The sequence below is a fragment of the Lepidochelys kempii genome, chromosome 25 (assembly GCF_965140265.1).
Source record: "Lepidochelys kempii isolate rLepKem1 chromosome 25, rLepKem1.hap2, whole genome shotgun sequence".
In the NCBI taxonomy this organism is placed as follows: Eukaryota; Metazoa; Chordata; order Testudines; family Cheloniidae; genus Lepidochelys; species Lepidochelys kempii.
This window is the reverse complement of record NC_133280.1, coordinates 12,650,989-12,678,648: the sequence shown is the minus strand read 5'-3', so window position 1 is coordinate 12,678,648 and position 27,660 is coordinate 12,650,989. Positions and strand designations below refer to the sequence as shown.

Here is a 27,660-nt window from a genome sequence, read left to right as displayed (position 1 = left end):
TGGGGTGGTTTTTTTGTAGTGTAGCGGTACCCTGGCTCTGAGCCTCCCTTGGAGTGGAGTCGTGCTGGGGTGAGGGAGGGGGGACCATGGTTTATACAGCTGGGCAGCCTGGATTGTTAGGGAAGATGCAGAACATCCCTTATTCTAGGCAGGTTCTTTTGCAGAACGGTTGGACTATATATTGCGGGGTGGGGGGAGTCTTTTACACCCCCCCCCCATGATGTGCAATGCTTTCAGCATCCCGCCCCCCCTTCACCCTCCCGCGGCTCTTGTATGAGCGTTCCATCACGTGACTCCCCCCCGCCCCCCTCAGAGGTGGGCGGAACCCGTTTCATTCATAAATCCTCTGGCTTTTCAATCAAAATTAAGGTGCTGGAGATCGTTGGGAGCTCATTGGTTCCCCCCGTACATGGAGCCCCCGCGTTGCAATTAGGTGAGTGCCCCCCTGCCCCGCGCCCCAGCCCCGATTCCGACCCAGGCAGAGAAGCCTCGGGGCTGTCATTTCCCTCTCTCTCTTTCAACCCTCGGGCGCTTGCCGGGGGCGAAAGAAGAGTTAACAAGAAACGGAAAGGCAGCAGGGTCCCCTCTGGCGCGGATCAGGTGCCTGGCTGAGGACCTGCATGCGTGATCTCGGAGCGCGTGTTCGGGGGGGGCCGACCAGACAGAAAAGTGGTTCTTTACAGAGGGGGGGGGTCCGGGGGCGCTGCATGGCCATTCCTTCTGCCGATCGCGTTGTTTTTAAAAGCTTGATCGGACTTGAGGGTGACCCGAAAAGGGGGGGGGGGAGCGGCTGCTCGCCCCCGTCAGAGCGATGCGGAGAGGGCTCCACAAATGAATCCGATTTCCGGGCACACCAGGGAATGCGGGCAGGTGAAAGTGGCGAACAGCGCTCGGGCCGGGTGTGCTTGCCAGCCGCCCGGCAAAGCAGAAAGGCGCCTTTGGACCGATCGCCAGGGAGCGGGGGGTGGCCAGGGAGCAACCCAGCGTGTGACCGGGGCGAGAAATAGCAGCCAGGGGCGGATGAAGCCGCTGGAGTTTGTCGGGCGCAGCAGAGAGGCGGGCTGCGTGTGTCTGTTCCGCAGGCTGCTTCCAGCCCCGGGACCCAAGGCGAGTGAGGTCCGGGTGTTTTCACCGAGATGCAGGAGTGCTGGGTGAAACCACGGCCGCCCGCCATCATCATCTTCATCCTTCTAACAGGCAGCGGGCGAGCCATCCCTTATGCTCATACATTTAAAAGAGGGAGAAAAAAACAAAACAAAAACCACCGCCACAAAAAACCCCTCCAAGCCCCAGTCAAAAGATAGAGCCTGGCTGGGAGAATTAATGGATTACGATTCTGATCAGCTGATCGTATTACTCCTGGCCCTCTGTGTGGGGGATGCAGTCACATCCGTGTGTGGGGGTGAGAGAGAGAGATGGGAGTTGATCACTTTTGTGTAGGGGCGGGGAGAAAAAACCTCCAGGGGTCGTGCGGGGGCTGGGGCGAGCCGGGAGGGGTGGGGGTGGGAAGCTGCCTTGCTTTCAAATATTACCTCTTTGAAAGAGGTGTGGGGAGACAAGAAGGCAGCCCAGCTGCCCCATCCTTTCACAATTGATTTTTGACTTCGGGTGATAGGATGTTGAACTATCTGCTGAAAGCATGAGTACAAAGGAAGCAGCGGAGCAGGGAGGGGGGCTGAACATAGGTGCTGGAATGAGGGGGGCTTCTGCACCCCCTGGCTTCATGTGGTTTCCATCCTATAAAGGGTTTACGGTTTGGTTCAATGGCTCTCAGCCCCCCTCAGCATGAGCTTCTTCTTATCCCCCCTCCCTGCTCTGAGCGAGATGCTATTTCTGAATTCTGCCCCTGGGGAGGCGAGATGGCTTTCTTTTGGGCCATGATGCTAACAGCAGTTTATTATTTTTAATGGTCTGTGACAGGAGTCTGTCCACCCCTTTCCTTATTAGTATTATCGGTTATTTTTGTCTGGTTGAAACAAAAAACAGCAAATACCTCTTAGCCTATATCCACCCTGTCAGCTGACCTCGATTTTTCTCTCCCAGCTGGAGAGAAATACGAAATGTCAAGTAAAAACCAAGCAGGAATCATAATGTTAAAAAAAACAAAAAAAAACCCCACCAGATTTGTATTTGTTGGATTCATTTGCTAACACAGAAAGGAACCTGCCCACAGAGGAATACATACACAGGTGCAGACAGAGGGACATATGCACACAGATCTGCATGCGTATCACCCACAATATGCAGAGAATCACTACACACACACAATCTCACAGTACGCGCTGAAGGCCACAGACACAGTTATGCATTCGTGTTACACACATTAACACAATACACTCAGAGGGACACACACAGATCTGCCGGCATATTACACTTAGCATGCACGCATATTGCAGACACACCATACACATAAACATATGCTTACATCCAGACACGCATGCATGTTATGTCCCTTTTCTGACGGTCACTCACACCACACACCCGTGTGCACAAGCGCACACACCCTGCTCCTTTACACACCCCTCCTGCCGACATCCATGCTCACCTTCTCAGGAAGGAATTTTGCTCCTTTTAAGCCTTGCACACAGCTCTCCTACCAGACCAAGCAACCCCGGTTGCAACATGGCTGATGGCACATGATGGCCCAGAGCTGGCAGGATCAGCCCCCTGGCATGAAGGCGGGTGCGTGGGTATGAGTGTGTGCACATTTGCATGTCTGTGACTTTGCTTTCCCCTTTGATCTATCCACAGTTGAGGTTAGTTCACACCCCCGCTAGTGTGTGATGCCTCTGGACAGGAAGTGAGGAATCTTCCACCCTCACCAGAACAGTCTCAGAGGCAGACAGGACAGGAGAATCAGCCTCTGGAGTGAAGGAAGGCTCTCCTCCCCCACCTCATAAGGGGGGTCAGTTCCCTGAGGCTGGCACAGGCCTCTCTTCTGGCCCCATTGTGGAGTGGGGGCAGGCTATGAATTGCCTCCCTGCTGCCAGACATGGGGAGCTTTGGGGTCTGAGTTACAATGGAGGTATGGGGCACATGAGCACTGAGCTACCCAGACTATGGGAGTAGGTAGGTGGATAGATCCACCCATGACAGGCAGACCCCAAACTCACTGGCCTTGCATCTCTCCTCTGACGCCACATTGCTGGGGATTGGCCTAGTTCTGGAGACCTGTCTCACACAGGTGGCACTGATGCTCCTATTTCTGGCTTCCCCTGAAGGTGATGGGGAGTTAGGTTTGTTCAGCCAAGCCCCTTGGAAGCCAGACCCCAGCTGCCATGCAGTCCCCAGAGAGCCCAACTGAGGTAGCAGCTGGCTTGCTGCATACACGGCGCTCTGTGCGTGTAACAGGGTTTGTAGGCCGGCCGAGGAAGCCGTCCAAGGTGCTGGCGGGGGCGGATTGTAGGGAATCAAACAGCACCAGCTGCCTGACTGGCAGGATGCTCCCACGGCAGATACAGCCCAACTTGACATGTTTACTTCTGTTTATCAAAACCTGGGCTGGCCTTGGAGAGAGATGGTGGGTGTGTACGAAGGCCCCAGCATGGGATTATTATCATCTGCACGATGGTAGCCTCTAACTGTGGCTAGGAGCTGTATGGACAATGTTTTGAGACATAGTCCCTGCCCTGAAGGGCTGACATGCTCAATAGACTAGACAGAATTATCCCCATTTCATAGGTGGGGAAACTGAGGCAAGGAGTGAGTAAGTGAATTTCCCACAAGTGCAGAGGGTAGGAACTGAACCCACATCTCCAGAGTCTTAGTCCAGCACCAGGGCCACAACTTCCTCTCCACGCTCAATCTGCCTCATCTCTCACCAGCTGGCCTCAGCCCAATAGGAACAACCAAAAGGCTGGAGTCATGGGCTCTGCCACTGGCCAGTTGGGTAACCTTGGGCAAGTCACTTCCCCGCTCCGTGCCTCAGTTTTCCCACCTGTAAAATGGGGGTAGCGATACTGACCTCCTTCATAAAGCTCTTGGAGAGCCACTGCCTGATAAGAGCTACTGGATCCTTGGCTGGAATTGGAGACAGCCACAAGCAGGCTGGGCGTTCATGGACAACACAGCTCCACAGCAGTTTGGGTCAGGAACTGGAAGACCCTCTGTCCGAAGGATACTGGGTCTACCTGGAGGGGGACTGAGAGGAGTAGGGTTCAGGCAGGACGCTGTGGTTAACACCCAAGAAGCATTGGAAGGGGGTGGGGAGGGATATTTAATTACCACGAGTGGCCAGAGCCCTGGGGCGAGGTCCCCTTTGAAAGAGGGGTGCCGGCCACTGATGCTGTCTTCATGGAAGCTCAGAGCTGATGGCAGTTTGCAGGGAGAGCCTGTTGCCAAATATACCCGAACCTTGCCAGCCACTGGAAACCAAGAACCCTTCCAGTCAGTAAGCACCAGGGCTCCTTGCTTAGCATTGCCGGACTCCTTCATTCCTCCTGCCCCCTCCTCCTCCTCGCATTCCTGCAGCTCCCTCTAGCCCTCGGCATGGATATGCCTGGAGCTGGGATATGCTGGAGGGACTTGGGGTTTGCTCAGCCAGCCCCAGGGTGTCCAGACAGGCAATGTATCCCCTGACCCACCTTGGAGCCAGTCTTGGCGGCCTTCCCTGCTTCAGGCTGCCTATGCAGACGCAGCAGTCGGGGGGGCGGTGCCGGGGAGGGGGGAAAGATGCTTTGATGCCCCAATACCCTGGTGATGAGCTTGTTAAAACCATACAGTGAGAACGAGATGGCCAGAGCCTGTTTTATGTATCATCCAAATGACATTGGGGTCCATAGACTCCTACTGAGTCCCCTGCAACCCCCTCCCCCACAGCACAGCACCCCCTAATGCCAGGGGGGGTCAACTCAGAGGAAAGAGCCCTCCCTCAGGGCGTGGCCTACAGCCTTCCCTGCAGGACAGTGCCCCCGAGCACTGCGCTGGGGCATTAGGGTCAGCCCTGCCCGCAAGGGGAGAACTCCCCGGGTGGGTCATCCACCCCACTCTCTGCAGCGCTGCACCCCCGAACGCAGCACTGGCTGAGAGAGGAGTGACTGCTCCTGGCGTGTCTCTGACGATCCCCTGCCCAAGCGCTAACCAGGCCCAGCCCTGCTTCGCTTGCAAGGGTTCCCCAGAGCCCAGCTTGTAGGGGACAGCAGCCATTAGCTCACTAAAGGCCTGGTGGGCCCAGCCCAGCCTCCTCCCTTCTTGCCCCACCAGTTCTTCCTTTCTCCCCCCGGGTCCTGCAGCAGGCAGCGTCGACTGGGGCCTGGGTTTCCACCAAGTGTGAAGCGGCCTCTTGCCCGCCTGCCGTGGCATCGCCACGCCTCCCCGCCCGGGCCCCTTTCATCTGGGGCCAAACATTTCCCGGGCGGCGCCAGCCCAGGAGCCTGTCTCCTTGCGGCGCTCGGGCCAAGACAATGGCGGCCTTGTTCCCCCTTTATGTCACCATGGAGACGAAATTCCTCCATGATGCGGGGAAACAGGCCCAACATTCTTCTCATCGGCCTTCACCTCCCTGGTCACAACAGCCCCCAGGCCCTTCCCCAGCTGCCCCCTTGCAAGGAGGAGTGGGGGGCAGGCCAGCCCAGACCCAGCTGCCATTAGGATTGGGGTGGGAGCTTGGCACCAGCTCAAGATGTCCTGGGCAGGGGTGACCTCAGGCCAGTTGAGGCAGGGAGGCCTTGTCCTAGCCATGCTCCATAGGGCTGGCTTTGCTGTCCCCTCCTCACCCTTCCCTCTCCCTCCATTCTGTTCTCTTCCTTTCTTTCCAGCCCCTGATCTCCAGCTCCTCCTCTTTTCCGTTTCGCTGGGGATCCCAGGGTTCTGGGGACTCCGGGGGTGGGTGGGAATCTTATTCTCCATCGCAATCTGAAAGCCCAAGTCTCCCCGACCCCACTCAGTACTATGTTGCCTGGAGCCCCGGGTTGGATGGGAGGGCAGCCAGCCCCTCGCCCAAGAATCTAGAGCCCTGTGCTGGGGGTACCAAGGGAGTATGGACAAAGGGGTGCAGTGAGCAAAAGCTCCCACTGGCACAAGCCCTCCACCCTGCCCTTGGAAGCTCCTGGCACTGACCAGGATGATGATACGGGGCAGTTTGAAACAGCTTTCAGAGCTGGGAGAGGGAGGCAGCTGGGATCTCCCTCCTGGGAGCAGGGGAGGAACTTGCTGAGCTAGGCTCAGGGTGCATCTCCAGGCAGGGACGGAGCAGAAGGAGCAGAGTCCCTGATCTGGGGCCTCCTGCACTGGGGCTGGTCTGAAGAGGCTCAGAGGCCAGACCCTGATGCACAGCAGCCACCCCCCAGGATGGTCCATTGCCGGCGTCAGTGCCTGGCTGGTGGCACCGCTTGGCTAAGAGAGTGGTGCTGTTTCACTCGTTACGCTGCCGCCATCTTCATGGGCACCCCTCCTGCATGCTCCCCCTTCCAGGGCGAGTGCTCTCATCTATGCATGGGGGGGTGGAGGAAGGGAGGTAGGAGGGGTGCCCATCTCAACCCCTTCTCTCACCCCACCCCCTGACAGTAGAGCAGCTAGTGGAAGAAAGGTTGGTCCAGTGGCTAGAGCACCAGTCTAGGCTGTGGGAAGCCCAGTTCAATTCCTGGCTCTGCCACAGGTGCCATGCGTGACCCAGGACAAGTCTCTTAGCCTCTTTGTGCCTTGGTTTCCCCATCTGTACAATGGGGATAATAACACTGGCCTACCTTGTGAGGGGTTGGGAAGAGATGGGGAAATGCACGGGTGTGATAGTAACAAAGACCAGATAAGTAGCAAAGATAGAAACTGACATTGGGTCGGGAAGGCCTTTTCTCCCTGTTGCACATAGCGGCACACAGACAGGTGCATAACTTCTTCTGAAACTTTCCTGATTGTCCGTGAGACAGGACCTCAGCCTAGCTGGCTCAGCTGTTCCTAAACATCTGTGCAATGACGGAGTCGTCCTAGGGGAGTGAACCCGGGACCTTCAGAGGTAAAGGCCTCTGTGGCTGAGAATCCCAATCTGGCGCTACGTGAAATCAGAGGCCTGCTTCTTTAACTGTTACTATTTGTATGACAGCAACACACGGAGGCCCACCCACGATGGGGACCCTGTTGTCCCAGGTGCTTCACAGACACTCTGAGAGAGTCCGTCCCGGTAGACAGGACACACAAAAGATGTGAGGGAAACCAGTGTCACCTGCTCAATTAATATTTTATTCCTGATCTGATTTCAAACGGATTTTCAAATAGCCCCGACCGTCACCAGAGGAAAGCAGAGATGGGGGGAGAACGCCCCGCAGTTTGAAAACTCCTGTCCCTGGCAACAGGCCACGTGGCAGATGAAACAGACCCATGGCCCCGGGGAGAGGGAGTTCCAAGCCCACTTTCAAGCCTGCGCTGATAGTTAGAAGACAGCTCTCTCTAGAGAGGAAGGCTCAGGTACACACTTCTGTATTTTAACATCCAAAATCCAATCCAATCCTTGCCTTACAGCAGGCATCTAAATACCCCCCTCAAGTCCCACACCCGCCAAGTATCCCAGAGATAACATTAACATTGCAGCATGCTCAGGAGTTTAACAGGGCCAGGCTCTGCTCGTGCACTGAAATGCAGCCTGCTCTGGATTACAACGTTAACAGCACACAACACTATACATCTGCTTTCAAGGAGCTAGGAAGGCAGAATGTAATTGCAACCACTGAGCCAGGTTCTCTCGCCCCGGTGCTTGTGGAAAGCACCACTAAGTCTTTAATAACCCTGAGCAATCAGGACATCTTCGTTTCCAATCTGGTCCTAAAGAGGGCACCAATATCCCACTGACTCAAAGAAGGGCACTGCTTATTGGTACTGAGTCACCCCCACCACTCCCTTCCTCTGCTTCACTCTAGGACACAAGCAACATCCACTGAAGCTAATTACAAGCTACAGTAGGAGAACAGGCTCCTGTGTTTCTCCTCTACAGGTCTCCTCTTCCAGATCTCAACAGGCCTGATTCTACTTAGCTTATGAGAATGGACAAGATCACAGTAAAGTGGCAGCAGTGAAAGCTACAGTATCCCTCCCCCTTCTGAAATGTTGTCTAGTTCTCTTCAGAAGCCACCCCTCAGCAATTAGCTGCAAAGCTCTTCCCTAACATTGGATGCGGGCTCGGGAGACGCCCGTGGGTGGTGGCTAAAACACTGCCCATGAACGTCTCCGCGGTGACAGCTAGGGCAGTGAAAGCCAGGAGCCAGCTTCCCTTTAACCTGTTGCAGAGCAAGCCAGAGGAGCCGGGCTAGCTGCACTGGAGGGTGACTTTCCAGAGAGGCAGCCTAAACCGCTGACCCACAGCCCCAGCTGTGACCCAGAAGGTGGAGTCCAGCTGCCACTTAGTGCTACTTGCCGTGGGGGCTTTGGAGACCTCACAGCCCCATTATTTCGTTAGTATTCCCGGAGACCCTACGGCGGTAGGTGCTGTACGCACACAGCGTCTAGACAAAGGGCTCGTTTAGCCTCATTTTACAGGAGGGCAGCTAAGGCCCAGAGAGATTCAGTAACTCTCCCACGGTCACGCAGAACCGGTGGGAATCAAACCCAGCCCCACCTAAGGAAGCCAGTACCTGAAGCACACGGACAGTTTTCCTCTCCTAGCTGGGCCCCCTGAACGCCTTTCCCTTACACTGCCACTTGAGCCGGGATGGCAGTAAGCCAGGGCCCCTGAGAATGAAAACTCCATGGACCATCACCCCTACCCTGAGCCATCCGGTTCTTTCCCTTCTGAGCCCCTGACGAGAGATGGCTGGAGAGGTTCTCCAATCACCTACTGTTTCAGCTTTGCTCATGGCAGCGTTGGGGGGACCCCCTCCTGAAGAGAGGGTTCCGGGGGCAGCTGTTGGGGCTGTTGCCAGGCTGTTTCAAATGCGGGCACCTCGTCTACTGGAGGGCTTCTCCTGAGGCTGTTGCAACTGGAAGGGAGGCTGACTGGGGTGCAAAAAGCCAAGTGCAGACAAGATGGGAGAGGGAGTTTGTGTTTGCGTGTGCATAAGGAGGTGACCTCACCATGTGACTCATCTTAACCTTTGATCATCCAGGCCCGGGATGTGGAGGCTGCCGTTTGTGTGGGGACAGTGTGGGGCTGGAAGGTGAAAGAGCACTGGAAAACTTGGTATGCCCCATGCAAAAGAGAGGCAGCCAGGTGGTCTAGTGGTTGGCGCAGGGGGCTGTATCAGGACTCCTGGGCTCTGCCCCAGCTCTGGGAGGGGGGTGTGGCCCCACCGACCTGCTCTCCATGGCACGTCTAGCTCCCATCCCAAAAGGGGAACGGTGGCCCCAGGATCAGTGAGTGAGACTGACTCAAGGAACTGCTGTTCCGTGCTGGGGACTCACTAGGGAGAGGCTGCGTCTCCTCTCCCTCCACAGGGCAGATGGCTCCTGGGGAGGAGCCATGACAGAGTGGGAGACCGTGAATGGGCCAGGGCGTCATCCCTGCAGGGGGCAGCTTTCCCCGGATCCATTCATCCCCCTATGTCCCCCACCCATTCATCGCCATCCACACACCCCTCCCTCCCCTAGCTATCCATCCCCATATAGACACCATCCATTCATCCCTCCCTCCCGGTCCACACCCCCCCTCCAACCCAGCACTGTGCCCCCCCTCCAGCCCGGCCCCCCCGCCTTGCCTTAGGGCCCGGTTGTACCCCTCCCCACAAGCGATCCAGCCGCGCTGAGCTGGGAGCACCCCCCCGCCCGAGTCACTTTCACGCGTGGGCTCGAGTCAGGCTCTCGGCTTGCAGCGGCTGGGTGGGCGAGTGAGCTCATGGAGCCGCGTGGGGAGGGGACGCTTCATTCCCCGGGGCTGGAGGCGAGGGGGAGCCGGTGTCTGCGCAGCAGCAACCTGCAGAGCAGAGGGGCTGGCGGCTTCCCTGCCGGGCAGAGGATGAGCAGAGCCCCCGGCGCGCTGGAGCAGGCAAGAGGAACTGATGGGGGGGGGGGCAGGGAACCAGAGTGAGAAAGGGGCGGGCGGGGGGGACCCCGAGCCCATCACACCCCTGTGTTAGGAGCCCCCTGACTCCTACCAGCCTCCGGACGATCCGCCTTGGGTCCGCTTCTTCCTCCCTTTTCTAATTCGATTTACCTGGGCAGGCATTAGCCGCGAGGAAGTGCAGGGATTGGGAAGGGAGGAGACGGTGTGTGTGCGATGGGGCGGGGGCTGGACGCAGGCAGCATCCGAGCCCACCCGCGGTTGGTGCTGCCGCCCCAGCCCGTGTGAACGGGGTGGTGAACCGGGATCAGATCCGAAGCGAGGCGGGAGGAGGACGGACCGGACCGGACCGGACCTGCCCAGCCTAGCCTAGCCCAGCCCAGCCCCAGCGCTTCCCCTTCACTTCTCGCCTCCACGTGCGGGTTTTTCATTCTTTTGTTCTCGGGGTGTCATTTTTGCCTTTCTCTTCCGGGTTCCAGGAGGACTTTCCAGCTGGGACAGACCATGAGCAATGACTTGACTGCATGGGACAACACGACTGAGAGCACAACGGTAAGTGCCCCAAGGGGGGGGAGCTGGATCCCCCTCCCATCACTCCTGGCCCCTTGCCCTCGGGCACCCTGCCTGCCCCATGTGAGTCTTTGCACCCGCCTCCTTCCCAGGCAGGAGATCCAGGTATGAGGCTGTTTGAGATCCATGTCTTTCCCTTCCCTGCACCTCCTGGGAAGATTTTCTGCTCAGGAAGCTGGAGGGGATCTTCCCCTTGTTCTCAGGAATAGGGGGGAGACGGATCTTCCCATGGACATCCCAGCAGATTATCCCACAGCACCTGTCCCCAATGAGACGCACCTGCTGCTTGGAAATCACTCTCTTGCTGTTCTGGGTGGTGTGAAGTGGGGCCAGCTGCTCAGGGTGTGGGTCTGAGTGCAGTGAGAGAGAAAAGGCCAGGGGAAGCTGCAGCCTGGGAGCTTTGGTACCCACCGATATAATTCTTTGGGGGGTGGGGTGGGGTGGGGGAAAGGGACAGGTCATTTAACAAAGCTTCCCCATCCGTGATAGACACACCCCTTCCTCTGGGGGTCAGCAAGTCAAACACTCTGGCAGGATTTTGAAAACAGGGCCAGGTCACTTGGTGATCAATACGAACATCAGCAGCTAGGCCACCGAATGGGGATCAATGTTCATGCTCCAGGGCCTTGGCTAGGTATTTGTTCACAGGGATCAGGAAGCCCTTTAACCCCCCCACAAGCAACACTGTCACAATTGGCCTAATGCATTATGAGAAGTGAGGGCCTTTCTGTGATGCCCTGGGTATTGTCCTACCAGATGGGAGTGGCCAAGAGGTGGAATTCTGTCCATCTGTCTAGCCAGGTGCAGTTCCTATGTCCCTCTATCCATAGAACACAATAGCAAAACTCCCCCTGACTTTACCAAGGCCCTGATTCAGCCTCATAAAGGTGGCCACACTGGGTCAGACCAAAGGTCCATCTCGCCCAGTGTCCTGTCTTCCCACAGTGGCCAATGCCAGGTGCCCCAGAGGGAATGAACAGAGCAGGGAATCAGCAAGTGATCCATCCCATCGCTCATTCCCAGCTTCTACAAACAGAGGCTAGGGACGCCGTCCCTCATACCACCAAGCTGGGGCAATCTATACCTGCTTCTGGTACCTGCTGTTAATCCCACTTGCACCTTGGCCTGATGCTTAGGTAAAGAGGAAAATAAGCTTAAAGCCCCCTCACCCTCACCCACAGTACCTCACCCAGGTACATCCCACAATCAATGGAGGTTGCTGGTGAAAGGACTGCAGGGCTGGGCCTTCTACCTTCCATCCTAGGCTACTTCGGTCATCGCTCTGATAAAGGGTCATCCCTCTGATGCCGCCACAATGGTTTACAGACCCCCAAGGCTGGGATCAGGGGAGGGATTGATTCTGTGCATGGTTTTGTCAGCTCTGCTGAGTCACAAAGTCACAGTGCAAATGGAAACACCCCACATCGGGCATTCTACACCTGCTCTGTGGCTAATAATCGGTCTGTGCTCACGGGGACCAGATCCTGTTCTTCAACCAGAGTAAATCCAGATTGACTCCGATGATTTTAGTGGGGTCACTCCGGATTCACCCTGACCTGTCTGTCTTACATGATTGTTAGTCAAGGGAGCCGCCAGGGGTCTCCAGATGAGGGGACTATTCCAGTTTATGCAGGAGTCCGGCCCCAGCTCAGCTCTTGGGGTGGGGGGCGGAAAGGGGAGCCCCAATGATTTGTATCCAGCTGGAGCCCCTGGGGTTTTTCCACCCCTCCCTCTCCAGGGCTAGCCCACCCCTCAGGGTATCGGGCACTACCCTGCCATGACATCAGAGCAAGCCGGAGAAAGCCACTTGGGCTGCCTGTGTCATGTCACACAGCAGCTCCCACCCAGCACAGAACGCCACCTGCAAGCGGGTATTTCCAGGGCAGGAAGACTTCGTGCAGCCAGATTAGGAGGAGGGTGGCACGTGGTACTGAGGTCACTGACTGTCCTGGGAGAGAGGGAGGAGAGGCCAGACTCTGCCCGTGACAGAGACTCAGGGGGAGGAGTGCAAGACAAGCCAGAGGAGAGAGAGATGATGGGGGTGAAGATACCCAGGGCCAGGCGAGTGGGAGAGGGAGCCAGAGGCCGTAAGACACCAGGGCAGCCATGGCAGCAGCCACCCACTCAGCAGTGGACATCTGCTCAGTGACTACAGCAGGGAGTCTAAGAGCTAGCAAGCAAAGTGCATGAGTCATCCACCTTCCCGCTGGGCCCTGGGGAGATGACTCTGCGGGAGCCACGGATGAGGGCTGGGCCCAGATGGGTGCCCAGAGCTTAGCTAGATAGATGCGTGTGTATCACAACGGATGGATGGGTGGGTGGGTTGGTATGTGTGGGGAGGGATGGACCGAGGGAGGGAGGGGTTGGTATGTGGGGGCAGGGACAGACCGAGAGAGGGAGGGAGGGGTGAGTATGTGGCCGATGGATGGATAGATGGGTGTGGGGCGGATGGGAGGGGTGGATAGATGGGGGTGTCGGGGAGGGAGTGGTGCCTGGATACACAGATGCAGGGGGAGGAAGGTGTGGATGGATACACAGATGGGTGTGTTGGGGAAGTGAGGGATGGATGGATAGATGGGTGTGTGTGGGGATAGAGGGATGGATACACAGAATGGGGGAGGGGTGGATGGATACACAGATGGGTGTGTTGGAGAAGGGAGGGGTGGAAGGATAGATGGGTGTGTGGGGATAGAGGGATGGATACAGAGATGGGGGTGTGGGGAAGGGAGGGGTGGATGGATAGATGGGTGTGTGGGGATAGAGGGATGGATACACAGATGGGTGTGTGGGGAAGGGAGGGGTGGAAGGATAGATGGGTGTGTGGGGATAGAGGGATGGATACACAGATGGGGGTGTTGGGGAAGGGAGGGGTGGAAGGATAGATGGGTGTGTGGGGATAGAGGGATGGATACACAGATGGGGGTGTTGGGGAAGGGAGGGGTGGATGGATAGATGGGTGTGTGGGGATAGAGGGATGGATACAGAGATGGGGGTGTGGGGAAGGGGGGGTGGATGGATACACAGATGGGGGTGTGGGGAAGGGAGGGGTGGAAGGATAGATGGGTGTGTGGGGATAGAGGGATGGATACAGAGATGGGGGTGTGGGGAAGGGAGGGGTGGATGGATAGATGGGTGTGTGGGGATAGAGGGATGGATACACAGATGGGGGTGTGGGGAAGGGAGGGGTGGATGGATACACAGATGGGGGTGTGGGGAAGGGAGGGGTGGGTGAATATCCCATCATGCCTTTGTTCGTCTCCACCAGGGCAGGACTGGAGCCTCAGACTGGCTGGCAGGAGGCCAGGGTCCCCTCCCCCATACCGTGTGTGATTCCGGGTACCCCCAAGATTCTCCCTTGCACTGGGGCGGCTGATTTAAAGCTAAGCCTGGCCCAGCTTGCTCAGAGTCCCGCCCGGGCAGCAGTGAAACCCTCAAATGTCAGGGTAGGAAAAAGAAGAGGAATAGCCCAGGTCACCCTCAGCTGGTTGATCCTGCTGCTGCGTGGAGAGCACTGGGATTCGGTCACTGTCCCACCCACCCCGGGCTCCCCTCCCCGCTGCCACCCAGTGCCCTTGGCCCAGAGGGGTGGCTCCCGGGGGCAGAGGGCACGCGGCTGGGGCTCTGGCTGGAGCCAGTTATCGTTCCGTTTTCCAGCTGAATTAAAAAATAAGTCACATGATTTTGATTTCCTCCTGACATCCCGATGCGTTGCCATGGCAAAGGCTCCCCTGTCACCAGACCAATTCAACGTTACATTCCTCTCCCCCGCCCCCTTGGCCTCCCCTCCCCTGACAGCCCCAGCACTCCCCCTTTTCCCACCCCCCACACCTCAGCTGTCACTTCCGTCCAGTGAGAGATGCCCCAGCTGATCCACCCAGCAGGGATGGGCTAAACCGGGGGGCAGCCCCCGTGCCCTCTCCTGCCTCCTAAGTTTGGACTAAGGGTTAATGGCCGTGCTCTGGGATGCAGGACTCCTGGGTTCTGTTCCCCCACTCTGCTGGGAGAGTGTGATCTAGTGGTTACAGCAAGGGGCTGGGAGTCAGGATAGCTGAGTTCTCGCCTCTCCCTGCACAGGCTGGCAGGGGCTACTGAAGGGCCTACCCAGAGTCCGTGCCCCTCCCCTCCCCTCCCCACCCCATTGCATGCTGCCTGCCCTCCGTGCATGCATGTCCTTGGCTGGTTCCAGAGGATATGGGAGGGAATTTCATCCCAGGTGAGGTCCAGTCAGACTCCGTTCCCAGGAGGGCACATGGGGGCCAAGGAGTAAAGGGAGGTCAGTAGGGATCATCGGGGTGAAGTCAGGTCAAGTGAGGGCTGCCAGGTTCGTGGCTGGGGTGAGACTCTGGCCAGGGAGGAGTCACTGTTTCCTAGGAGTGTCCTGGCTGCAGTCCGGTGGCCGGGGGAGACTTTGGCACCTGGGAGCGGGGATCAGTGGATGAGACCCCTGGGAAATAGCAGCCATCGCTCTATGGAGCAAACATGCCAGGTTCCGCGGGGGAAGGTGGTGGAGCAAACTGGGGCTTTCCTGATGCAGGAGCATCAGCTTTCTCAGTATGGGGGATAAACCAGCCTCCAAGTCCCTGGGGGAGGAAGAGATGCCTCCCGTAAGCAGCTCAATGCACAATGGTTCATGCACGGCCAGCGAGGACTGCACACTGCCAGAGATGGGCCTCTGCTCTGCCTTCCCGGCTGCCCCCAGGAGTCCCCTTCACGCACGCTGCCATCGGCTCGTGCCACAGGCATGTTTCACGAGGGCCCACTGCTGGCCAGCTGGGAGGGGGGTGAGGAGCTGTCTGTGCCAGCTGTCAGAGCGTGGGCCCTCCTACCCTCGCGTGCCCCAAGCCTGTGAATGCCTTTACCATGCAGCCATTGGGGAGGCGCCTGCCTGAGCCCAAGGGAAAGCCCCTGTGCAGGGCTGCCCCGCACCGCCGGTGGGAGTGCACGGGCCCCGTAGCTCAGTCTGCTCTGCCCACAGACAGTGCCCGGCGAGGTGAACACGCAAGATGGGTATGTGCTGCTCCTCGTGCTGCTCTCCATCTTCATCGGAGGGACCTTGGTCCTGCTGTCCGGGATCCTGATTGTCTGCCGCCGGTGCTGCGAGACGGACCGCAGGCACTCCAGGTAGGGGGGGCTCTGCCAAGCGCTGCACCACCCACAACCCCCGGAGCCCGTCTGCCTCGGTCCCTACAGTGCCCCTGCTGGGAGAGGCCGGGGCTGGCATAGCTGGGAGCTTGGTAGCAGGGGTCCCATATGGTCCAGACATCTGAGTTCAGCAACAGCATTACCATAAAACAGTGCGAACGAAGGGGCTTATGATCAGGATCCACCATGGCTGCGGAGATGCCAGTGGAGTAGAAGAATTTAATTCCCTTGATTAGCAGCTCCATTTCGCCCAGTGACAAACAGCCCTGGCCTCTGAGTCGGAGAGACGGAGAAAGCGCCTCTCCCAGCTGCCAACGGCTTGAAGCCAAGGCCCATGCTGAGCTGTCCATTGAGCCCAGAGCCTGTCGCTGCACCCAAGTTGGCACCCTTGTGCCCCTGCACTGACCTCAACTCTCATCCCCTACACCCAGCCTAGCATCCTGGACCCATACACCTGCACTGCATCCAGTCCCCAATCCAGGTGCCTCCTGTGTTTCCGCTCTGCCCCTCAGCCGGCTCTGCACCTGACCCTGCACCCCCATGCATGCGCCCTGTACCCAGCCCAGCACCCCAGTTCCCTGCATCCACCCAGTCCCTGCCCGCAGCTCTGCGCCATGCCCTGTACCAGCCCAGTTCCCATGGTCCACAGCCATCCCAGAGACAACTGGGTTTTCCTAATACAGATTAAATCCCTTAGCAAAGGCCTGAAATCTCCCACTGGCTCCTGGGATGAGAGACCCCCAGGGCTACCAAAGTGAGATGCCCCAGAATAGCTTCCCCCTCCCCTCCCAGGGACAGCTGGACTCCAGAATCCAGTCCTAAGACCCCGTGCATGGAGATGTGTACATAATGCCTGTGTAGACTGGAGTATGTGTGTGGGTGTGTGCCATATGGGCCGGTGTCGGGGTGTGTGCCCTACAGACCGGAATGTGTGTGCAATGTACGGACCAGCACATTCTACGGCCTGCTGTGGGGTGGAATGAGCATGCCAGGTGTGTGCCGGAATGGACCAGTTTGGGGGTGTTGTGCAGACCGGCAATGGGGTAGGTGTGCACTGGGCGGGCTGGTGGTGTTTTTGCACATGGTATGGACCAGCAGAGGTGTTGGGGTGTGAGCTGAATGGACTGGCACAGGTGTGGGGGGCGTGCGATATATGGCACAGGTGTGAGAGCACGGATATGCCCTGGAGACTGGCGTGGGAGCTGTACTGAGGGCACCAGTCTGTGACTGTGCATAAACCAGCACCCACTCCCCTGCCAACAGGGCATGTGGCCCGGTGTCTGGCTCCCTGCCTGTGTGTGCATGGTGGGCGGGGGGGCGTGATTGGAGGGACCTGCATGGCTAAGCAGCCCCTTGCACCACTGGCCTGCGGGGTGAGGGACACTGAGAATAACCCATCTCTCCTTTCCATCCATCCTTTGCTCCCTCCCCTCTCTGGGCCCTGCTCCCTCTGTCCATCTCTCTGTCCCTCCCCATGCGTCTGTCTCTCCCTCTCCCTTTGCAGAGCCAGTGATGACCCTGAGAAAACCAACACCACGTACCTGGATGACTCTCAGCCTCCGCAAGGTGAGTGCCCCCCAGCCCCCGAGCCCGGCCAGCCCCAGCCCTGCCCATGGAGATGGTCGCTAGGGCTGGCTATGCGTTGTCATGGAGACCGTTTCCCTACATCTCAACCCCCATCACGTGTAAATATACCTGCTGTTCACTGCGGGGGAGACGGGGTGTAGGGGGCTTTGGCTGCCCCTATCCATGGCACTGAAGGACTGGGGTGGGGGAGCCCCAGGAGCTGCCACCTGAAAGTTGCTGGGGTGCTTCATGCCTCCCCCTGCAGCCCCGCCACCGGGGCCAAGCCATGGGGGCTGTTCACTCCACTCAGCTGCCTGGCGCTGTTACTAAATACCCGCCACGGTGGAGCAGTGCCCCCTGCTGGGAAGGGCCGGACCGGGCACACATATCGGCTGGGCTCTGCCCAGCCCCCTGCCGACACCCCCCTGCTGGCTTCCATAGCCAGGGGCAGGAGACCCTGAGCCTGTCCCCTCCAGCGGCTGGCTGGGGCCTGAGGGCGCTGGCCTACGGGCTCCCTGAACGCCCCTGGGTGGAGCAAGTTTGCCGAATCTCAGCCCAGGGGCTGGTGTCACACACCAGCCTCCCAGCAGTTGGCACTGGCTTGTGCTGCTTCAGCCCTGTGGGTCGGGGGCTGCCAGGCTCTCGCCCCCTTTTTCTCTACATCCCACTGCCCCACAGCCGCGGAGCTGCCAGGCTGCTGAACCAGCCGGCCCTGTGCCCACCAGAGGGGGTTCCCCCGCCACCCCCCTGCCTGGTGAGATGGGGGGCTGAACTTCTGCTCCCCCGTCTGCACAGAGATCACCATCAAGGTGGACGACCCCGACTGCCTGTCGGCCTCCAGCTACCGGGATGTGGAGACGGAGCGTTTCCTCTCGTCCAGCTCCTCCACCGGGCGCCGGGTCTCCTTTAACGAGGCCGCGCTCTTCGAGCAGAGCAAGAAGACCCAGGAGAAGGGGAGGAGGTATGGGAAGGGGGGGAGGGGCAGAGGGGTGCAGCGGGGAGAGGGAGGGGGTAAAGGCTGGGGGGAGGGCAGGAGTGAATGATGTGGGTCCGGTTTGGGGTAAGGGGGTGTGGGGGTATGGGTGTGGGAGGAAGGAGTGTGGGAATATGGGTCAGGGTTGGGGGTGAGGGAAAGGTGGGGGGGATGGGATGGGGAGGGGAGGGGAGGAATGGAAGGGGTGGGATATGGGTGAGGTTTGGGGTAAGGGAGTGGGGGACTATGGGTCAGGGTTGGGGTGGGGGAATGGGGAATGGGAGGAGTGGAAAGGGTGGGTTATGGGTAAGGGGGTGGGGGACTATGGGTCAGGGTTGGGGTGGGGGAATGGGGAACGGGAGGAGTGGAAAGGGTGGGTTATGGGTCAGGTTTGGGGTAAGGGGGTGGGGGACTATGGGTCAGGGTTGGGGTGAGGGGGTGGGGGACTATGGGTCAGGGTTGGGGTGGGGGATGGGGAACGGGAGGAGTGGAAAGGGTGGGTTATGGGTCAGGTTTGGGGCAAGGGGGTGGGGGACTATGGGTCAGGGTTGGGGTGAGGGAAGGGTATGTGGGGGTGGTACGGGGCAGGGCAGGGGAGGAAGTGCAGGGCCCCCAGATGGGCACTGACCCAGTGCCCCCTGCAACGTGGGCGTGAGTCTATCGCCTAGCTGGATGGCTCAGCCCATGCCCCGGCTCCGTGGGGCAGGCTGAGGAGCTGGGCCGACGAGGGACGAGGCTGGGCAGGCGCCTCAGGTTGGGCCCTGGGCTGGCGTCAGGAGGATGGATCATGGGGAGGGTCCTGCATGTGGAGTAGTAGGCCCGGGGGGCTGCGGGTAGCGTTGGGAGCAGGGGGCTGGCTCTGGCGACTCCCCATCACCTGGTGCCCCCCGTGGCAGGTACACGCTGACCGAGGGGGATTTCCACCATCTCAAGAACGCCCGGCTGACCCACCTCCACGTCCCGCCGCCCGCCCTGAGGATCATCACCATCCACGAGTGCGAGTCGACCGAGAACAGCCTGGCCATGTCGCCCCGTCTGCCCCCGGCCAAGCCCAGCCTCGCCATCTTCCAGGTGAGCCGGGGCTGGGGCCAGCACTCGCCCCCGGGGGCAGAGACTGCCCCTCCCAGGGGGCAGGAGGGGGGCTCTAGGGGCAGTGAGAGCCCTCCCGGTGGGGGAAGGAGACGGGGAGCTCTGGGGGCAGAGACAGCCTCTCCTGTCATGGGGTAGGAGGCACCTTGGAGGCAATGACAGGCCAGTCCCACCCCAGCTTCTGCCCTCTCACCCCTCAGTGGTTTCTCTGTGTCTCCATCCCACAGCCCCCGGGGGACACCCTGCCCCAGACAGCCCTGACCGCCCACACCATGTGCCCCAGTTCCGCCCTGCCTGGCGACACCTACAACTCCACCGTGGACACCAGTTTTGCCGAAGCCAGCCCATCCATCTCCTCCTCCTCTGGGGAGAGCCCTTCGGTGAGTCCCCCGCCCCCCATGGACTGGGAGAGAGATCACAGCACCCGTGGGTGCTGGGGGAGCAGGGGGGAGTGAATGGCAGGGAGAGTGGGGGCAGGAGGTTGGAAGTGGTGGGGGTGGGGACTCTCTCAGCCCCTTTGCACCCCACACAGACTCAGCGTGCCCTGGAGGGGTGACTTAGCAGGCCAAGCACCGGGTGCCACTCCCCTCGGCTGCGGATCCCAGGCAGGTTGAGCTCAACTCTTCCCTGTCCCAGCTGCAGAACAGGGAAGGGGGCGAGTGTGGAACCAGCCCAGGAAAAGCCAATGCCCTTCAGGCCCCATGAGGGGGAGCCCTTGGCCAGCTCCCTCCTCCTCCTGCCTGTTGTGCTGGGCCCTGCCTGGCCCCCTCCCTCCCCAGAGGTGGCTGCATTTCTATAGTTAGGTACAGAGTTAAGCACTTTGATGGTCTTTGGGAGTCAGGGGCTTTAGTTGGGGTAGCCCCCTCCCACGCAGCCTGAATGTTGTGGGACTGTCCCAGTCTTTATTGCAGTGTATGCCCCCCCCCCGTCACACTGGGGGACCCTCGCTCCGTAGCATGGTGACCTAAGAGCCTTTTGCTGGCGCTGAGGGGAGCTGGGAATAGACCAATATGGGCTCTGCCTCCCACTCCCCTCTGTAGGCCCATGCGGGGTGGCAGGGTCCTGTGCCCAGCGCGCTCTGGGAGCAGGACGGGGCAGGCGCGAGCTCTGAGGGCATTGTTCATGGTTGGCCGGCCGGCCGGCAGGCAGCCCTGGCATTGTGCGTGTCCGCTGTGCCGTGCCTGGCTCCTTGCCGCCCCGTCGCCTCCAATCGCTCTCTGCGGCACCCACCCCCAGGAGTCACTCCTCCCCCTCCCTCTGGCCCTCCCCTTCCCCCGCTCCCAGTTTGAAGGGGCCGCCAGGAGTGGGAAAGGCACGGGCGCAGGCAGCACCGGACCCGGGGAGCCCCCGCCACCCCCTGCCCAGGGCACCGTGCTGCAGTTCTTCACCCGCCTGCGGCGTCACGCCAGCCTCGAGGGCACCAGCCCCTACTTCAAGATCAAGAAGTGGAAGATTGAGAGCAACCAGCGGGCATCCAGCCTGGAAACCAGAGGTAGGTGCCCCACCCCCACCCCCGCAAATCCTCGTGGGAGGGAGGGTCAGTCCTGGACCCAGGAGGTGGGGCCGCCCATCCCCCATCCGGTTGAATCCAAACTCAGGGGCCCCACTGAGCCTTTAGCTTCTCCCAGGCAGCTGCCAGACACAGGGGCCGGCGGACCCAGCGGCAGGGGGGCTCGCTTCTGTGCCCCATGTGCCCGTCTGCCCAGCTCCCATCCCCTGGGGCCCCGTGGGAACGTCTCCAGGTCACTGCCAGGTGGTTCTGTCTAAGGCCACCTCCGCCGTCGGGAGTGGACCCCACAGCCTCGCCGGGGCCCTGGGGAGAGCAAGGTGGGTCTCGCCCCCTGTGACCTGTCAGACACGGGCCAGATCTTCAGCAGGTGTAAATCCGCCGAGGCTCCACGGAGGCCAGTTCTGATCTGCCCCAGCTGGGTCCCTGCCGCATTAGTGAAGGCCAGTGAACAAGCCGGAGGAGATCAGCCTGTCCAGAGGGGTCAGAGCGGTTAGCCTGGGCGGGGTCTGTTACCCAGCATGCCCAGGGCGGGAACCCCATATTTGCCATGGGAGGTGCTCGGGGTAGGGGCAGTAGGATTAGAGCAGTGAGGTGATCCCTGGAAATGGCCAGCGAACGCAGCAAAAATGACCCAGAGCCCATTTTGCCTTGTAATGACATCCCCACCGCCTCAGCCCCCCCTCTCCTGGCGCTCCCCCCTAACATCCCCCCCTTGCCTTTGCCTGCCTTTCAGGCTCACCCAAGCGGCGTCAGTTCCAGAGGCAGCGGGCGGCGAGCGAGAGCATGGAGCAGGAGGACAGAGACGCCCATCAGACTGGCATTATCCAGTACATTGCCCGGACAGACGACATAGCCTTCCGCCCCATGGCTGGGCCCTTCCTGCCATCCCCCTCCAGCCCCTCACCCTCTCTCGGCAGGTATTTTTCAGTAGATAGAGGGGATAGGGATGGCTGGGTCAGGGCACAAGGCCAGGGGGTGGGATGGGTTGTCTCATTCCCAGATGTCAATGAAGGGGACATTCCCACCCCCAGGAAACCAGGTCATAGGTGGAGAGAGATTTCAGCCACATTCACACTCCCCTTTGGAAGGGCCTTGTCACAGGGCTCCCCCCCCCCCACTTCAGGCACCCTCTGGCATGACAGGAGCACCTGCCTCAGTTTCCCCTCATTTCAGCCATAACAAGCACTCAGTCTCTCAATGTCCCATGCAAAGTTGCACCCTGGGCATATTTTATTCACAGGCATGTCCAATTGTCTGGAGGGTGCTCACGGTAAAACCGCCCTCCCAGGTCGCACAGTAAAGCAGCGGAAGATACCTCGATTTTCCACACCCCTGCTCCAGGGCCATCACTTCCAGGTTCCCTCACCTGGGTGTCCCTCAGCGCTCGGTGTCCTGTTCCTCTCTGCCCTTGTCCTGTTCCTCTCAGCACCTCCCGCCCCCTCCTCCAGCCCATCTCCCGCAGAGTGGCCAATCTCATGACTCCTTGCCAGCCCCCTGGCTCTGGTTCTGCAGCTCTTGGGGCTGGGCAGCAGGCCAGCCCCTCTGCCGGACGTCTACCCCTTTGCTGGGCTCCTCCCATCTGCCCAGGCCCGCCTCCTCCTTTGCTTGGCCCACCTGCAGCGGCTGGGAGGGGGCTTATCAGTCACAGGTGCACTGGCCTCTTATTGCTTCAAGGGCCAGTGTCGCCCCACGACAGGCCCTCTGTAGGTCTGGCGGTGAGGCCCCCAATCCACCCAGGGAGCCCTGGAATTCTCCCTCAACAGCTCTGGGGCAGCAGCTGCTTGGGAGGTGCAGGGCAGGGGAATGGGCTTGGCAAGGAAAGGGACCCTGGCCAGCACAGGGGGGGCAGCAGGAGGTTGGAGCCGGACACCCACCCCAAGCCCTGTCTTGCTGGGGCAGAGGGGCTCATCCAGCCCCTCCCCCTGGGTGACTGCCCCCTGGTGCTCTTAGTGCCATCAGGGCCAAGCAGGGCAGAGACAGTCACTCCCTTTGCCCGGCTAAATGTTGGCACATGGAGCTGCGTAGCGGAGAGCCAGTCCCGCCCCAGCGTGGCCAGAACAGTCGTGGGATTGGGGCCATCTCCTGCTGCACCTAAGCCTCAGGGTCAGCTGGAGAGATACCCAGGGCAACCTTTACCCTCTGCCTAGGCCTGGACGGGGCAGCAGGGTCAGAAAGGGAAGGGAGCTGGGGATGCTGAGGGGGGAAGGCGGGGTGGGGGGAGATGGGGATCAGGACAGAGGGAAAGGGGGCTGGCAGTGGGTGTGTGGGGACCAAGAGGGGTGGGAATTTCTGCTTGCAAGGACTTGCAGTTGGATGGTAAGAAATGAAAATGTCTCCGTAAGGCGCCAGGCCGGTGCAGAGTTGGTGCCAGCCCAATGCTGGCCCAGCGTCTGCGTGCTGCTTCCCAGGGCAGCCCCTCTGCCCTGCCGGTGCTATAACATTCGTGGGTTCTGCCCCCAGGTTAGAGCCAGCAGAGGCGGGCGGGGGCAGCGTCCCCAGGGCGCCCAGCACGGAGCAGCAGACCATCTACCACGACATCTGGAGCCTGCGGGCCTCCCTGGAGCGGTGCGCCTCGTCCGAGCAGAGCAACGACCGGGACTCCGTGCGCAGCGACGGGGGCGACGGTGTCTGCTCGGCCGGGGGTGGCGCCCCCGCCTTCCCCTCTTCCCTGGAGGAAGCCGAGGGCCTGGACGAGTGGCCGTGGGCCCGGCCCAGGCAGGAGAGCGCGGAAGCAGAGCCGGGCACACGCAAGCTGCTGCAGATGGACAGTGGCTACGCCTCCATTGAGGCGCCGAGCCGGGCGGGTGAGGACGGGCATCCCAAGGGCCAGACGGCCTCGGAGAAGCGCATCTGTTTCACCAGCGCCGGACGCAAGGGCACCATCTTTGAGAGCTTTGAGGGGCACGAGCCCGAGGAAGAGGAGGAGGAAGAGGGGGCGGTGGGGGGGCCGCTGCCCCACAGCCCCCTGGCCCGGTCCCCCTATGGGCAGATCTTCCTAGCCCGGGATGCGCTGCCCCGGCGGGACTACAGCATCGACGAGAAGACGGACGCCCTCTTCAACGCCTTCGTCCGTCACGACCCGCAGTTCGACGACTCGCCCCTGCGTGCCAAGCACCGCTCCCGCACCCACCTGCGCAAGCAGTGGCAGCGTTCCAAGCAGCACAGCGACCCCGGTGTGCGCTACCCCCCTGCCCTGGAGCGCCACCGGACCCCGCTGCGCCGGGGAGGCAGCCTCAGCTACCCTCCGGACAGCCGCTACCACGGCACCCGGCCCCGCGTCGCCAGCACCGAGGCGGCGGGCGAGGCCGGGGACGGCTCTGCCGTGCCCAACGCCGACGCCAAGATCCAGGTGATCGAGGAGGAGCCGCCCGAACTGGCTGGCGACCACAAGCTGGCTTCCGATCCCTACGACGAAGATTGCCCTGGCGATGGCCAGGGCCCAAACTGTGGGCCCCAGCCCCTAGGGGCTGAGCTGATGGACAAGATCATGGGGGGGCTCGAGGACAGGCTGTACGGGCACTTGAGAAAATCGAGAGAGAGTCCGGAGCGTCTGGTGGCCGTGGCCTCTCCCGACCACAGCCCCGTCTAGGGGGCGGGAGAGCAGACCGAGCTCACTCATCCACTGAGTCAGGCTTCAGGGCTTCAACCCCTTCCACAGCTGGCACTGCCAGCACGTTCAGGGCATTCGAACGGCGGCAGGGGGGTGTGGATCTGCCCGGACAGATGCGCCCGGTTCGAGGGGATCGGGCTCCGCCTGGACGTTCCTGTCGCCTTGGAACGGTCCAGGGCAGAGGGCAGGCTCAGCCCGCCCTGTTTGAGTCTGGAGTGGGGGGTCTACTTGGATGTACCCATTGCATTCAAGGGCTTTGAAGGGCGCAGATCTGTACAGAGGTACCCGCCCGTGGGCGGGATCCAGGGGGGCACAGATCCACCCAGATGTACCCGCCACAGGGTCCAGGGGGGCACAGATCCTCCCAGACCCACCTGCAATGTGGGTGGGTTCCAGGGGGCACAGATCCACCCAGGCACACCTGTCACAAGGGCGGGGCCCTGGGGGGGATCCCCTGTGAAGCAGCCCCTGGCCCCATGCAGGCCTGGCAGCCGGAAGGGGTTGTTACAGAGGCGAGGAGTGTTTGCCAAAGCAGGCGACTCTTCCACGGCCAGGAGGTTGATTTTAAGGGACTTGTACTAATAACCCCCCAAACTCTTACCTCACACCGTAGAGCTGTGTAGCACATATGACACCCCCCTCCCCCCCAGTCCTGGGGCATGGCCCCCTCCCCTGCACACCCCACGCCCCCCACCCTCCTCTCTCTCTCTCTGATTTTTTACAAGCAATAACGTCTCTGTCCGGAATCGTCCTCGCAAAGAAGGGATCGGGGCTGGGATCCGCGGTGCTGGGAGTGGAGATGGGCCACTGAAGGAGGGGGAGGGCAGCTCCAAAGTTTCTCCCGGAGGGAGGCATTGCTGGGGGCAGCAACGCATTAGGGGGGTGGGGGAGGTTTGAGGCCTGAGAAAGCTGCTGCCCCCTTGTGCCAGTTACTTCCCTCTTCCCACCCTGGGGACATCTCGACCCAGGGCAGGGCTCATGGGCTCTTGGCTTGAAGCTCTGGTGCTGGGACCTACGGGACAGGGGGTACATGGAGCAGCTAGAGAGGGGGCCCAGGAGATGATGGTCCAAAGGGGAGGAAGGAGCAGTGGGGCAGTTGGATGGGAGGCCAGGTCCCAAGCAGAATCAAGGGGCCAGCAGGAGATGGTGGCAGGTGTCACTCACTTCCCTCCTGGGACTGAGACTGAACCAGGCCAAGGGCCTGGCAGGGAGGGGCAAGAGGGGGGACCGCACCAAAACCAGTGAGGAGTGAGGCTGAAGGAGCCTTGCTCCGCAGCTCTGCCTCTGGTACCCCCATACAGAGGGTAACCAGAGCCCCGGCTGGAATGAGTATCTGCCCCGGGCTGCGTCCCCTGGGTCGGGAAGCGGGGAGAAGCTGAGGCTTCCAACTGGACAGGCCCTTCAGCAACTGCTGCTAGAAAAATCTCATTCTCCAGGTGCCAAATTGAGGGTGGGATGGACACTCACACAGTGCCATGGGGCGGGGCGGCTCCTGGAATGGCCTGGAACTGGAGCCTATCCCCAGGTATCAGTTTCCCGGGGGGGGGGGGAATGCTTGCTCCCCATCCCCCAAAAAACTAACTGGCTCCTCCTTTCTCCTTCCCTATATTACTGGGCCCAAGTGGGAGAAGGGCCTAGATCTAGCATGCCTTGTGGGGCTGGTGGCAAGATGGGGCAAAGGGGGAGTCAGATCTCCTAACTCCCCTTCTCCCCCCAACAACTTTATACCTGGAAAGCCAACACCCCCCCTCCTGCTTCTCCTTGAACTGCGCTCCCCCCAGTTCTCCCCCAGGGAGCAAAGTGATGGGCTTTATTTATTATTTATTGATTTTTATAGAACTGGATGGATTTGCTGCTCCATGGGGGGGCAGGTTCCGCTTTTTATAGGGTTTTGCTCATGTATCAAAGGATGAGAAGCAAAAAGCTTTGTTATCCGAAAGACTCGGTCAGCGCAGGGGAGGGGGAGGGGCAGGGTGGGGTGTGGGGGAGGAGATGCCAGCCACATTCGTATCCTGCCCTCCCCCCCCATCTTGGTGCTCTTGTCACCCCCGTTCCTGGCTGCGCTTCGACATTTGCATGTGATCAAAGAGGCTGGGTCGTTCCTCTGCAGAGTCTGTCCAAAGCACTAACATGAAACCACAACTCTGCCTTTTTCAACCTATAAAGACCAAGTGTCGAGAGTTTGCCCTGCTTTGTTATTGCCTAAGCTCCTTCTGTCAGCTCCCCCGACGCAGCCAGGGCCAGCCCCCCCATTGGGACCATGCTCCAGGGGCCTCCTGGGCAGCAGGACGGGCACCAGGCAGGCTCCCACAGCAGGGAGCTGGTGGCAGAGGCAGCCGAGCTAGGACTAAAGTGCCAGGCTTTGACAGCAAGGAGGGTGAGTCTTGCCTGGGGCCCCTGGAACTTTTCAGCATGGAGGGTCCATTTGCTCTTGCTATCGTTTACCCCAGTACCAAGTGGGGGCTGTTCTGATTTGGGCATGCCCCAGTGCCCTGGAGAGAATGATGGCACAGCGACTTTGGCCCTTTAAACCCGACAGGAGGGCTCCTTCCAAAAGACCTATTTTAGCCCAACCCCAAATTCCTGGGCCAGAAGCAGGGCTCCTGGAGAAGGTGCTCTGGCCTATGCTCCGGGGGTCAGCCTGGCTGAGCACCCCAGGCCCTTCCAGCCTGCAGAAACTAGGACATGCATGTCCCCTCTCCCCAGTGACCCCTTCCAGAGCAGAAGACACCAGCATTGGAAGCAATTCTTGCAGGCAGGTAGCAGCTTCCGCTCCTGCAAAGGGGGCCCAGGGCCCCTGTCCAAGGCCTCGGCACTGGCTGAACCTGCCTTTCTAAGGACAACCCAGCCTGGCAGAGCCCGTTGCAACTGTTGGAACGGAGCCCAGCGAGGCTCAGGGGCTGACAGCTCCTTCCAGGGCTGGGGGTGAATGCTGGGCACTCCACTGTGGGTCCAGGATGAGTTGGGCCTAGCTCCCCAGGCCTGGGGAAGGGGCTGCCCTCTCCAAGAAGCTGGCGACTGGTGAGCACCACAGCAGGAGATAGATGAGCAGTGGCAGGGTGTGCCCAGCACCAACCTCCTGGCACAGGCAGGGCAGCTGTTGACAGAAGTCGGAGGGTGGGGATGGGACTCAGCTGAGGCAGCGGAAGCCTAAAGTCATCCATTGTGTGAACGAATGGAGAGTTGTCCTGCAAGAGGATGGACTTGGACACAAGCCACCAGCACCTGTAAAGAACAGGGGGTATGGGGGACTATTTACAGTTCGCTAGACAAGGGGTTCT

The 27,660-nt window shown here is 60.2% G+C and overlaps 1 protein-coding gene across 3 annotated transcripts; it reads left to right on the top strand.

The window, feature by feature from the left end:
• The first annotated feature begins 334 nt into the window (after positions 1-334).
• CBARP (CACN subunit beta associated regulatory protein) lies at positions 335-26,562 on the top strand. 3 transcript variants are annotated; one of them, XM_073324254.1, is made up of 10 exons: positions 335-433; positions 10,399-10,471; positions 15,465-15,610; positions 17,136-17,197; positions 17,993-18,158; positions 19,067-19,241; positions 19,487-19,639; positions 20,544-20,751; positions 21,503-21,686; positions 23,230-26,562. In XM_073324254.1, exons 2-10 carry the CDS (start codon positions 10,424-10,426, stop codon positions 24,356-24,358), a joined length of 2,271 nt encoding a protein of 756 aa, XP_073180355.1. In that variant the 5' UTR covers positions 335-433; positions 10,399-10,423; the 3' UTR covers positions 24,359-26,562. The 3 variants fall into 3 exon arrangements, with proteins under 3 accessions (XP_073180355.1, XP_073180357.1, XP_073180356.1); XM_073324256.1 differs by lacking the exon at positions 335-433 and adding an exon at positions 9,705-9,904; XM_073324255.1 differs by lacking the exon at positions 335-433 and having other exon boundaries at positions 9,976-10,471.
• Positions 26,563-27,660: the final 1,098 nt, after the last annotated feature.

What these genes read in the sequence shown, in the direction of transcription:
- CBARP (XM_073324254.1), top strand. Translation starts at nt 10,424, where the DNA reads ATGAGCAATGACTTGACTGCATGGGACAACACGACTGAGAGCACAACG. An exon ending in ACACGACTGAGAGCACAACG is followed by an intron (nt 10,472 to 15,464) that starts GTAAGTGCCCCA and finishes CTCTGCCCACAG; the next exon opens with ACAGTGCCCGGCGAGGTGAA. An exon ending in TGACTCTCAGCCTCCGCAAG is followed by an intron (nt 17,198 to 17,992) that starts GTGAGTGCCCCC and finishes CCGTCTGCACAG; the next exon opens with AGATCACCATCAAGGTGGAC.